The sequence below is a fragment of the Dreissena polymorpha genome, chromosome 4, assembly GCF_020536995.1.
Source record: "Dreissena polymorpha isolate Duluth1 chromosome 4, UMN_Dpol_1.0, whole genome shotgun sequence".
NCBI classification, from domain to species: Eukaryota; Metazoa; Mollusca; class Bivalvia; order Myida; family Dreissenidae; genus Dreissena; species Dreissena polymorpha.
Window position 1 is genome coordinate 143680501 of NC_068358.1, and position 13578 is coordinate 143694078.

A 13578-nucleotide genomic window follows, 5' to 3' on the forward strand; every position below is an offset into this window, starting at 1 on the left:
AACCAGTCTGTTTCGTTCGACGGTCGTCAGGAGGGGCTCTGGTAGGCAAACAAGTGCTGCTATCATGTTCCAGACGTGCTCGTTGGTATTGTGCTCCACGAAGGAGATGCCGAGCAGTCTCTTCAGAGACAGTTGTGTTAAACGGCCTGCATGCTGCGTCTCCAGGTCTCGCAGCCGAAGAGTAGGATACAGACTACGTGGAGGATGTAAAGCATGCACCTGATCGGGATGCTGATGGAGTTGATTGTCCACAACCTGTTCAGTCTTGCCATCGGTGCGGTCGTCATGGTAATTCTTATTTGGACGTCAACGGTATTTGTTTTAGTGCTGATTTGAATTTAGCTAAAGTTTGTTTCCTTCTGTTGTATTGAGGATTGTTGAAACTCGTCCTTTACAATATTTTAATATTAACGCTTTGGTCTTCTTTCGGTAATTTGAACTCGAACACATATACTAGTAGTTCCCGAATAGAGTTATAATTGAATGGGTAGCTGTCGATGGGGCACACTTTTATTAGGTATAAGATTCCTGTTTGTTCAAGGTATCGTTATTAGAAAACCTGGTCCGTTCTCCGACTTCTTGGCCCATGTTCAGAAGTATCTCAGTCCTCAGCTGATTTAAAATTCCAAATACTGCAACGAAAAATGCACTTATTATCTTCCTTTAACCTGCATTATCTGAAAAGACAGTAAAAGAATGGTTAAACAAATGTTCATATCAGAACAAAGTCGACAGTCATAAAAAACATTAAATTAATTAAAATACAGTATTACTGAAAGGGGCTGATAAACATTTTATTATCTCGTACATCAACAACCACACAACCCATCCGAACGCAAATATGTGAACTTATTCAGTTGGTTGGCAGTTTTTCGTACAGCATTATAATAATTCTACAGTAAGTAACGTGATTAATAAATGACTTATTTTGCACCACATAATATGCTATACAACTATAATATTGGAGTAGATCTACACATATAATTTCGAAATACCTACCAATCTTTAATAAAGTTTATATCATATAAACTTTATTAAAGATGGGTAGGTATCTCGTGTCAAGCTCTTTAACATGGGAAAGAGCTGTTTGCCATTTGGAAGTCAGGTCTCAACATATGTTTAAAAGGTAGCTAGTTTCAAATCGGGGGTTAAACTGACTTTTTTGCCAATCAATTATTTATCAGAGATGAAACTACGTCGGAAAATTAAATAATTGTGAGTTAAGTTATATTTTACTGTACACGTGCGTCAATTCTGTGTATTATAAGGGAACATACTATTTGTGCATCCACTTTCCCGAACGTCATGTAACTAGACAATAGATTTGTTGACGGTTTTCCTTTAATAACTTTTTCATCCTGACGCCTCCGATCTTGAGACGAAAAAACTGTGGGTAGCGTAAGGGGGCAGGGGATATATTTTTGACCAAATTTCGAGTTCCGAAAGGCCGCAAACAGTCAAATCCATTGCATCAAAACAGAAAGTGACACGAGAAAGCCTTTTTGTGTCAGTGTCATAGCATAGGCAATATACATTGAAAATACAACCAAAGACAAGGCTGGCTTCTTCACTTGTGAAACTATGGCCCTTGATCTTTCCCCCCACCCTCCTCATTTTTAACTAAAAATTGAGAAATTTTACCCATTTCATGGCATGCACAGAACATTCAAACAGAATGCAATCCTAGTTTTGGCTACATTACTCATTAATTTCATCCCTGTGCTTTGTTTATTTACCTAGAAAAGTGTCTCCCATACGTTTAGATTTTTCACAATTTACCTTCAAAGTTTTGTTCTGTTTCTGCAGCGTGAAATATTGACTTCCGACAAAAGTGAAAATCTCCTTTTTGAAGATTCAAAATTTCCTTGCTAGGGAGCTGTGGCTAGTTTTAATGTTTTTTTTTCCAAAATTTTGAGACATTCTTTCTACAACCTAACACAAGAAATACATCTTATAAATACCTAATTGATTTTCAAAGACCATAGGTAACACCTACCCTAAATATATGTAATTTTCCCTCCTTCCCCCCTTCCACTAATATATCCCCTGCCACCTAAACAATGTAGAGTCGAAAGGGGCGTAATCATTTAAACGAAATGTAAATATGAACTGGCTTACCGGGTGAAATGTCCGCATCTCCTTCACGAAAAACATGAAAACTAGGCCATCTTAAAAGTAAGTTCCATTTAACTTTAACCCCACTTAAAACCGCTAAGTTCCCTATACGCATGCCCTGCCCTGTAATATATCTGTAATTTAATTAATTCAATTTTGTTTTCACTACAAAAAACGTTTTCCTTCACGGGTCTGAAATTTGAAATTTCAATTTTTACCGGCAAACAAATAAAAAGAAGTTAAGACAGAAAGTAATTTGGCTTAATATTTAGATATTCTGATTTACTATGTCATTTAATTTTACGTTTAATGCGATGGTCAACATTGACACAATGCAATATACAGAACAAACGCAACTGTCAGTTTATAATGTTTACCTTACTTTATAATGTGTATATCGGTCCATTTAACCTGCCTGGTCTTTAACACTACGCGAATGTGTCAGCCACCGACTTAATGTCTTACTCCAAATACACCATACCGTACGACATTGTTGTGGGTTTTATAATAGGCGTACTATATTTGGACGAGCTGGGTACCAGGCTATAAACATAGCATACGCCTCAAGGGTTTAAACGTGTTTATTTGTGTGTGCATATAGTAGTTATTAAAGACTACATGAATGTTAACTGTTTGTGCAGCGTTTATACATTCAGAAAATCCGATCATTTTTCGTTTTTACAAATTTAAAGTAGGTTGGTCAAAATAAAGAACAATTGAAAACTACTGCTCAGATTGGATTAAACTTTTGTTTACTTTCCAGTTGGAGGTGGACATTTTTTCCTAACATGGATCTTCTGTGACACTTATGTGCTACAGGTAACTCTTAAACGTATCTTCTTGTTTTTAACCTGCTTATGCAGCCAATGCGTAAACATAAACTGTATGTTAAATCTGTAAAAGCTCTTCATTAACGCTTTCAAGATTACAGTGCATATGCAAATACCGGTACTCAATAGTATGGCAGCCCCGCAAGGGCATACGTTGTCAACTGGTAAACATTGCGCATTTGTTATTGAAGCTATCGTGGACAGTGTTATATTTGGTCACTCAGTATTTTCGAACAGATGCAAAATTTAATTGAAAGATAATTGTTTGAATATTTGTGTGCATGATATTTTGAGTTAGAAACATGGATATCCAGATCTTACGCAACAAGTAGTAGTAGCATTAGTAGTATTATGAGTAGACGATTGTGTAGTAGTTTTGTACACGACGTACTTAGTAGTAATAGTAGAAGAATAAGTAGTATAAGCAGCAGTAGCATCAGTAGGAGTAGTAGCACTAGTAGTAGTTGCATTAGTAGTAGTAGTAGTAGTAGTAGTAGTAGTAGTAGTATTAGTAATACTAGTAGTAGAAGTAGTAGTAGTAGTAGTAGTAGTAGTAGTAGTAGTAGTAGTAGTAGTAGTAGTAGTAGAGTAGTAGTAATACTAGTAGTAGAAGTAGTAGTAGTAGTAGTAGTAGTAGTAGTAGTAGTAGTAGTAGTAGTTGTAGTAGTAGAAGTAGTAGAAGTAGTAGTAGTAGTAGAAGTAGTAGTAGTAGTAGTAATAGTAATAGTAGAAGTAGAAGTAGTCGTAGTAGTAGTAGTAATAGTAATAGTAGAAGTAGAAGTAGTAGTACTAGTAGTAGTAGTAGTAGTAGTAGTAGTAGTAGTAGTAGTAGTAGTAGAAGTAGTAGTAGAAGTAGTAGTAGTAGTAGTAGTAGTAGTAGTAGTAGTAGTCGTAGTAGTAGTAATAGAAGTAGTAGTAGTAGTAGTAGTAGTAGTAGTAGTAGTAGTAGTAGTAGTAGTAGTAGTAGTAGTAGTAGAAGAAGTAGTGGTGGTGGTGGTGGTGGTAGTAGTAGTAGTAGTAGGTAATAGGTAGTAGGTAGTAGTAGCAGTAGCAGTAGCAGTAGCAGTAGTAGGTAGTAGGTAGTAGGTAGCAGTAGCAGTAGCAGCAGCAGCAGCAGTAGCAGCAGCAGCAGTAGCAGAAGTAGAAGTAGCAGCAGCATCTTGTAGATGTGTATTAGTATTTCTTGTTTCTTGTATCAGTTGCAGTATTAATAATTAAAGTCCTAAAGTACTAAATGGATTCGCGCGTCAGTACTCTGTTAGTTGTTGGATTGTAAAACTGCTTTTAAAATACAAAGTTTATCAATTAATTACAATAAGATACGTATTTGGTACAAGCTAATGACATATGAAGCGAACACTTACAGCTCTTTAAACCCACTATGCAAATATATTTCATATGAGATACTTTAACTGTAATTTAATCGGTTCGACATGCGATGAAGAAAGATCTACTCCAGTGACAGAAAAGAAAGAATAAACCGTAGACCACTTGATAATGAAGTGACAGGGCCGTATTGTATTGTAATGTTGACATTGTATTTGATATACTTGAATAATCTGTCGACACTTTATTTTATATAAACTTCATTATTATTTTTAAATGAAGGTTGATAACTAGTGGTAGATTACGGTAAATGACGAATTTTCCCATCGTTTTCCTCATGCCATGACTATGTTCGTAGTAACCATTTACGTAAAAAAATATTACTCAGCCTATAATGGCTCAAATGACAATAAATATTAAGCCCTATTAGGACTATTGTTTAAAGTAAGGCCGTTTTGGTTATATTTTTGTTAACCGGTTTCCGTATTTTGTAAAACCCAGTGATCTTTTCATAAAAACTCAAACGCGCTGTTTGAAAAATAATCAATTTTTTACTGCATCACATCTTAAAATAAAAATAATATATTCATACGGGAGGATACTTAATAATGGCGATATTTGACAATGTGTAAAACTATTGTACGAATATGGTAAAATAATACCAACATACTATTGCAGTTTCATTTGTCTTCAAATGACATATACCATATCGTTTAATAAGAACATTATGATAGTAAAATCGTTATGTTATGAAAACTAAATAGCACTAAACCAAGTGATTATATGTCCTTTTCTCTGATAGATTTTAGCCGTTTTAAAACTTTTTTTGGGCTTACAGAGCTAAAAAACACGTAAGACAGTTAACACAAAAATGGAACAGAAAGGCCGGACTCATGTCAAGTATTACATTCTGAATCCATGGACTGGTGTTAAAGTGTGGCATATAAAGGCATGGACAAATTAATTGTTAATGAGCATTCATGTGAATGTGATTGTTCTGTGTGTAATCTATGCTTATTTCATAATTGTGTTGCTTCTTGGATTTGAACAAGTACTTCCGGTATAGGCTTAATGCTTAAGTGTGATACCACTTAGCCTAAAGAAAAGTACTTCCGGTGTATAATATATTCGCAATGCAGCTTATAATTGTATAGCTGTCAATACACGTGCTTTTAACCATTGTCAGTATGGTGTTGGGGATGTATCTCATTTTACAATATGTTCGTACGTTTAATGTTTAAATAAATACTTAGCTACATGTAGGTTGATATGCGTTGCGATATTGAATAATCACGCTGTAAAAGTATTGATTTTGTAGTGTTATTTCATAGGAACACGGCTGAAGAATATAAGACGAAAACAACCGTTTAACACGACCGGACTGGGATATGCACACCATGATGCCAGAATAAAAAGAATATTAATTAAAATAAATACATTTAAACAACACGGTAAAGATATTGACAGACCTCTACCGGAAGAAAAAGACATTCATTGGAGAACGTAAAGAATGTCGAAGAATGTTGGAAAAGATGAGACATGACGAGTTAGTGTAAAACATTGTTTGAAACTAGTTGAAATAACATCAACAAATTTCACACATCAGAACAACAGTATATTTACGGTTTCAATCGGAAGGAAGAATTTAGACCCGCTTACAACATACCAAAACAATTCAATGATGGCGTCAATATGGTGAGCAATAGCATCATGAATTGAGATAACGTTTTGATGTGCAAGGATTAGCAGGTCAAATGTCAGCGATGAGGTGTCGAGTCTGTCTGCTGTTGATATGTGCTGTATTAGTTGGTAAATATAAATACCTCAGTGTTTAAATTATTGTTGAATGCATTTGGCCGACTCAACGATTTTGGTAATAGATGTTTACGTGCTGATGGTTAGACAGCTTCTGAACATAAAGCTGATGGTAATTAAAATAGCCGTATTTTTTTTTTAAATTTGAGATGATTGTATGATAGGTAATCATATTTGTTCAAGTAAAAAACTACACAAACATCACTGAACATTTTTCCATTTATCTTTTTTTTAAATATATTTTCGTGATGTTATGAGATTAGTACCACAACGTCTTGTTTGTTAACCTGGAATGTGCATACATTTACGGAACGCTGTTGTTCAATGGCCATTTTCTCACCGCAGACGTTCACAGCCATGAGGAGTTCGAGCCGCGACCCTACGACGGATGGTTCAACAATCTGGAGAATCCAGACTGGGGCGCAGCAGGTAATAAAGCATCCACTTCCTGTGACGTCATTTCAACGCCACATCGGTAATGTCATGCGTGGATAAGTCGATATGTATTCCATGTTGAAATGGTTTTGAGTGTTGATAATTTCTTTACTTGGATTTTTCGACTTATTCAACAATGCTTCATTCATATCACGACAGTCAGTAAATTTACACGTGATAGCTGGAACACTAGTTCTTAGTGCAGTAAATTTACACTTCACGTGATAGCTGGAACACTAGTTCTTAGTGCACACATTTACACTTACCGTGATAGCTGGAACACTAGTTCTTAGTGCACACATTTACACTTACCGTGATAGCTGGAACACTAGTTCTTAGTGCACACATTTATAAGAGAAACTGACAAATGTCTTACTTTCATATGAGGTAGTGGGAAAACATTATTTAATGACCAATCCACATACAAATAATGTGTCCTCGCCGGAAATCAAACCCGCGACCCTCCTAGTCAAGCGCATTACATCCTTACCTAACCGGTCCGACGAATAGATCTGATGATCATGTTTAAGATGACACTGATCTTGCTGCTGTTGATCATACTAGAAAGATAGAGTATGCAGATGATTATGATTATTGTATGCAGATGATTATGATTATTGTGATAGCTATAACGATGGCTACTATGATGACGAGGATGAATATTATTGTACTGATGGTAATGTTGAGGTAGATACGTGTTAAAACTCCTACTATTACTGCTACTTATAGTTCAGCAACTACTTCTCTTCTCTTTGCAACATTGACTGTTACTACTCATGCATGTTTGGCGCATTTTTGTTGAATTAAATAACTGTAGATAAATAGTATGCATTGGATATTCTGTGATACACGCGAACTCTACTCTACTATTAAAAAGCCTCTTACCGCGTTGCAATGAGTAATTATTCTTGCTATTTAATTATCGAAATCTTGAGAAACTTACTATAAATAGATTTTAATTAGATCAGTATCGTGACTGCTTAGCATCGTTATTTTTCCTACAAATAAACATTTCGATGGCTTATTTATGGACACCGGTACGAAACGCTGGTAATTAAACTGATACTTTACATCGATCATTATCGGAAATTTACAGATAACGATGTTTGTTTTATAGAATATTTGTCTGAGACAACGACCACTTATTGATGTAAAATTCAACATTAATTTATTTATAATTATTGCCAAGGTTATAGAGAACGTAGGACACCTTTGCAAGAAATAATCTTCGTATAAATAATATGCATTAATTAAAAAGAAAAAGGTTGAAGAATGTTATTTTGTCACGAATGTCTTCGTAACGTAAGGGATAATGTAAATCCGCTTATGCAGAATCTATTGCACGCGACCTAAGATATAGTGATACCATACGGGAAAAAAAATATTAATGGTCATAAAAATGAAACCATAAAATTCATTTAATTATCATGTATTCTGATAGCGATGTTAAGACAAATCCCATAGGCGGATCCAAGGGGGGGGGGTGGCGGACGCGGCGTACGCCCCCCCCCCCTAAAATCGCCAAAGTAAAGTCAATTCATTTGATGTTTCACACTTAACTAGATATAAATCACCTATTTAAACTTGTCAAAGCCTTAAAAATCACTAAAATCGTGGAGCTTCCGGGAGGCTTCGCCCCCTGGACCCCCAAAACTATAAACTATGCACCTTTTTGGTATTATAAGAAGGTACTTTGATGAAAGTATATAAGGCGTGACATGCTCGAGACGTGGTTGTCAAAGCCTTCAATCACATAAAAATCGTGAAGCTTCCGGGGGGGGGGGGCTTCGCCCCTCTGGATCCCCTATACGATAAACTATGTACTTTTTTGGCATTAAAAGAAGGTACTTTCATTAAATTGATGAAAGTATATAAGGCGTGACATGCTCGAGAAGTGGTTGTCAAAGCCTTCAAAATCACTCAAATCGTGGATCTTACGGAGGGCTTCGCCTCCTCCCCAGGACCCCCTAGCACCCACCAGGGGCCCTGGCAGCCTCCTGGAACCCCTTCAATTCTTTCAATATCCCGCCACCCTAACCACAAATTCTGGATCCGTCCCTGAATTCTGCTTATAAGGTGGCTTAGTGTTCATGTCCATGATACAGCTTCGACTGGTGTGGTATCATGCCAGAGGCGGAGGGATATTGTTTTGGCGTTGTCCGTCCGTCCGTCCGTACGGCTGTCCGTCCGTCCGTCCGTCCGGCACTTTTGTGTCCGGAGCCATATCTTGGAAGTTCTTTGGTGGATTTCATTTAAACTTGGTATGAGTATATATATGCATAAGAGGATGATGCACGCCAAATGGCATTGTACACCATCTGTTAAAAACAAACGTATGGCCCTTTGTATCTTGAAATAATGCTTTTTGCTATAGGCACTTTTGTGTCCGAAGCCATATCTTGGAAGTGCTTTGGCGAATTTCATTTAAACGTGGTATGAGAATATATATGCATAAGAGGATGATGCACGCCAAATGGCATTGTACACCATCTGTTAAAAACAGACTTATGGCCCTTTGTATCTTGAAAAAAAAAGCTTTTTACTATAGGCATTTTTGTGTCCGGAGCCATATCTTGGAAGTTCTTTGGTGGATTTCATTTAAACTTGGTATGAGTATATATATGCATAAGAGGATGATGCACGCCAAATGGCATTGTACACCATCTGTTAAAAACAGACTTATGGCCCTTTGTATCTTGAAAAAATGCTTTTTAGTGTCCGGAGCCATATCTTTGAAGTTCTTTGGCGGATTTCATTGAAACTTGGTATGAGTATATATATGCATAAGAGGATGATGCACGCCAAATGGCATTGTACAGCATCTGTTAAAAACAGACTTATGGCCCTTTGTATCTTGAAAAAAATGCTTATTACTATAGGCACTTTTGTGTCCGGAGCCATATCTTGGAAGTGCTTTGGCGGATTTCATTTAAACTTGGTATGAGTATATATATGCATAAGAGGATGATGCACGCCAAATGGCATTGTACACCATCTGTTAAAAACAGACTTATGGCCCTTTGTATCTTGACAAAATGCTTTTTACTATAGGCATTTTTGTGTCCGGAGCCATATCTTGGAAGTGCTTTGGCGGATTTCATATAAACTTGATATGAGTATATATATATGCATAAGAGGATGATGCACGCCAAATGGCATTGTACACCATCTGTTAAAAACAGACTTATGGCCCTTTGTATCTTGAAAAAATGCTTTTTACTATAGGCACTTTGTGTCCGGAGCCATAACTTGGAAGCGCTTTGGCATATTTCATTTAAACTTGGTATGAGTTTTTGTGGAAAACGCACGACTTATTAATTCACCAAAATCAATTGTGAAGGCTTAAGAACCTTCCTTTGTCTTAGTTTTGTGTTATTGTCCTCCGTCCGTCCATCTATCATTATGTTCATCCGTCCAATTTGCACCCATCCTCAAACAAAGCATATGTTGCGGGGGATACCTTGAGCCTTGCAGGCCCTCTTGTTAATAATGTGGGATGAGGACAGTATATCTTTCAAATGAATCATGTATCGATTCACTGCATGCGAATAAAACGATGCGATTATGCGACGCATGTCAGACATCGGCACGCATTTAAATGTGTTTAGAAAGTCTATATACGTGTACGTGTATGGCTGGCCGGATACCTCGCTTCTCATCTAGGCGATCCGGGTTAAATTCCCGTTCCCGGCAGCATGTGATTTTGGTTTGTGGTCGCCATACCGGACAGGTGGGGTTTCCTCCGGGTACTCCGCCCCCCCCCCTCACCAACATAAGACCACGCAAAAATAGAAAAAAAATCTCAGTAACGACTTAAAAGCTCAAAATTGCAGTTATAATTCTTAAATATTCCCAACTTTCGTAAGTTAAGTTAGTTAATTAGGTAGTATTGCTGGGGCTAACTCCGTATCCACACATAATCTAACCTCTGGCTCGGAAAGGACCTCATAGACTTCGAAATACACACATCCACACTCTATATATATATGTAATCTTAATGTCTTTTAACATTTACATATGTATTGTATTGAATATATTTTCTTACGGTTTAATCTTTAAGTATTCTGATCCCAACAAACAAACCCTTTGTTGCTGTAACATTGCCTTGTTCTTTATTTTCACACAGAGACTGCGATGTTGCGACAGAGCAAGGTGGATTACAGCGACGGCGTTTACGCACCTTCCGGTGGCGGGCGGCCCAACCCTCTGGTGATCAGTCGAGCCGCGCACCAGGGACCCGCGGGCAGGCCGTCCTCGGTAGGCCGTACGGCCATGCTGGTGTACTACGGTAAGATGCGTCGGCGTAAATCATCTTTCAATTTGGGAATAAATTTTGAACCTGTAGAAAAAAATGGCTTTCAAATCTCACTCGTCTGAAAACCAATGACGTAATTATTTTGAATAAAGTACAATTAGTGCAAGTGCAATAAAGTATGCAACCAATACCTTTCATATGTAAAATTGTAATTTGCTTTTAATGGAATGTTTCTGTCATTTTTTAATAAAATGCTAATAAGGGAAAAATTATAAGACTGACATTCAATACACAATACTGTACAATTTTCCTTTAATATAAAATGTGTTTCATTTATTAAGCTATACAACAACTGAAGTGATTGCTTGTTATACGTATAAGATGATATCATGGCACACCTTGGTATAAATCATACAGGCATTGTAACCTTATCACGGCTAATTAAGTTAACGAATAATTTCTCAAATTAATGTCTACATATAACATTTAAAAAACGCTATTTAATAGTCATCAGAAAGCGACAGGAAACGCTTTATCGTGTGATAGGTTTTTAATTCGACAGGGTTTTAATAAACACTAAATAAATTTATTTCATTTTCAATAGCAGTCATGCCAGTCAGAATTCTGTATCTACTTTGAGGACGAACATTACTTCTACAGTATTATATCGGTGTGCTTCGCCCATGCCGGTAATTTAATGACATGCCTCTCGGACCCATCCATGCGAAATAAACACTTCAGGGCGTCACCCAATACAATTTCAAACTCATGGTCCTGAAATTATTGTATACATTTAATAAGTTCAACGTAAACGTTCTATTTTTAGGTCAGCAGCTCGTCGAAGAGCTGATGGACGCACAAAGCCCTGGATGTCCGATCGAGTTTTTCAACATTCGGGTACCTGAAGGTCATCCTAAATTTGACCCTAACAAAACCGGAAACATGGAAATGACTTTTCGGCGTTCAAGATATGATCACAGAAGCGGGTTTTCTCCAAACAATCCAAGAAAAATCGTAGGTTTTATTAGTTGATATCATAAATAATTATGGCCTCAAAAGGCTGACATGTGACCCATCTTGTTTTAATCTCATCTGAGCAAAACAAGCTCATCTGGAGCTTTTGTGATTGATTTCATCCGTCGTTCGTCCAACGTTATAATTTGCCTTGGTAGCACTCTAAAGGCCACATGTATCGCACAATCTCGTCCTGACCAGCTCAAATCCGGGTAACGTTAGATAAAAATCTAGGTCACATCAGGGCTCAACATTAAACGGTTGTTCTATTGTCCCTGGCAAGTGAAAGTTAGGTGCGGGCAAGTTATTTTATAATCTAGTTGTCCGCCCGGAAAAGTGCAAAAAACAAAGAGCTTTTAATTAAGACTTTAATTAGTTTTTAATTGCTGTAATCATTGTGTTTAATGATCAAAAAGAAAAAAGGTTTTGTGGTGTATCATTTTGGTTTATAAAAAATATGAGGTTCACAGTTGATGTGATATTTCATGTTTGGGCAATTGGCTTTACGTTCAGGGCAAGTTGATTTTCTAAGTACTTGCCCAGCAGTGCAAGTTGGTTTTTCGGTTAATGTTGAGCCCTGCATATTGAAGAAAAAACTTTGAACACTAAGGACCATCTTTATTGACCAATTGCAATGAAACTTGGTCAGAACATTGATACCATTGATATCATTACCTAGTTTAACACTGCATCATGTGGGACTACAAACTAGGTCACACGGTCAATGTAAAGAAAAAGGTTGAGAACACTTAGAAGACCACATTGTTGCCCATCTTTCATGACGCTTAGTCAGTAAATTTATCCAAATTATATATTGGCTCTGGTCAACACTGGATCAAGTGGTGGTAAAACACTAGGTTACCAGGCCTTATTATATAAAAAGCGTGTGTCCGCGAGAAGCCACATTTGCTGCCCCATCTGTTTGGAGCTTGGTTAGAACATTTGTAACGGTAATATCTCAGTCGTGTCCAGAGGCCGTAATCCAGTAGCTTCTTAAGTTTTCACTTAAGTTAAGAAATTTCTTAAATTTCTTAAGTTAAATTTGAAATGTCAAAAACAAAACATGAGACGCTTAGAATTTCTCTTTAAGTGTTAAAGAAAGTTAACTTTATTTTAAATATATGAGAAAAAATACACAGAGTAAAGAAATGTATTAATTTATTAAGCTACTAGAATTTAACTTAAGTGAAATCTTATGTTTAAAGAAAAAACGGCGGAGATGAGAAAAAATATTGCGCAATATTTCAACTTAAGTTATTTTTAGCTCATCTATTTTTTGAAAAAAATTTATGAGCTATTGTCATCACCTTGGCGTCGGCGTCGGCGTCCGGTTAAGTTTTGCGTTTAGGTCCACTTTTCTCAGAAAGTATCCATGCTATTGCATTCAAACTTGGTACACTCACTTACTATCATGAGAGGACTGGGCAGGCAAAGTTAGATTACTCTGGCGTGCAATTTGACAGAATTATGTGCCCTTTTTATACTAAGAAAATTGAAAATTTTGGTTAAGTTTTGCGTTTAGGTCCACTTTTCTCAGAAAGTATCAATGCTATTGCATTCAAACTTGGTACACTTACTTACTATCATGAGGGGACTGGAAAGGCAAAGTTAGATAACTCTGGCGTGCATTTTTACAGAATTATGTGCCCTTTTTATACTTAGAAAATTGAAAATTTTGGTTAAGTTTTGGTTTAGGTCCATTTTATTCCGTAAGTATCAAAGCTATTGCTTTCATACTTGCAACACTTACTAACTATCATAAGGGGACTGTGCAGGCAAAGTAATGTA

At 36.7% G+C, this 13578-nt stretch overlaps 1 protein-coding gene across 4 annotated transcripts in view; it reads left to right on the top strand.

The window, feature by feature from the left end:
• Positions 1-2652: 2652 nt before the first annotated feature.
• Positions 2653-13578, top strand: part of LOC127877225 (dual oxidase-like) — a 50571-nt gene continuing 39645 nt past the window's right edge. Inside the window, exons 1-5 of one of the 4 annotated variants that reach the window (XM_052422904.1) lie at positions 2653-2934; positions 5590-6080; positions 6432-6515; positions 10648-10809; positions 11603-11790. In XM_052422904.1, the coding sequence (XP_052278864.1) occupies positions 6026-6080; positions 6432-6515; positions 10648-10809; positions 11603-11790 (489 nt within the window). In that variant the 5' untranslated portion in view covers positions 2653-2934; positions 5590-6025. Of the gene's footprint in view, positions 2935-5279; positions 6081-6431; positions 6516-10647; positions 10810-11602; positions 11791-13578 lie in introns of those variants that run through there. The other 3 variants (XM_052422902.1, XM_052422905.1, XM_052422903.1) reach the window with 3 other exon arrangements.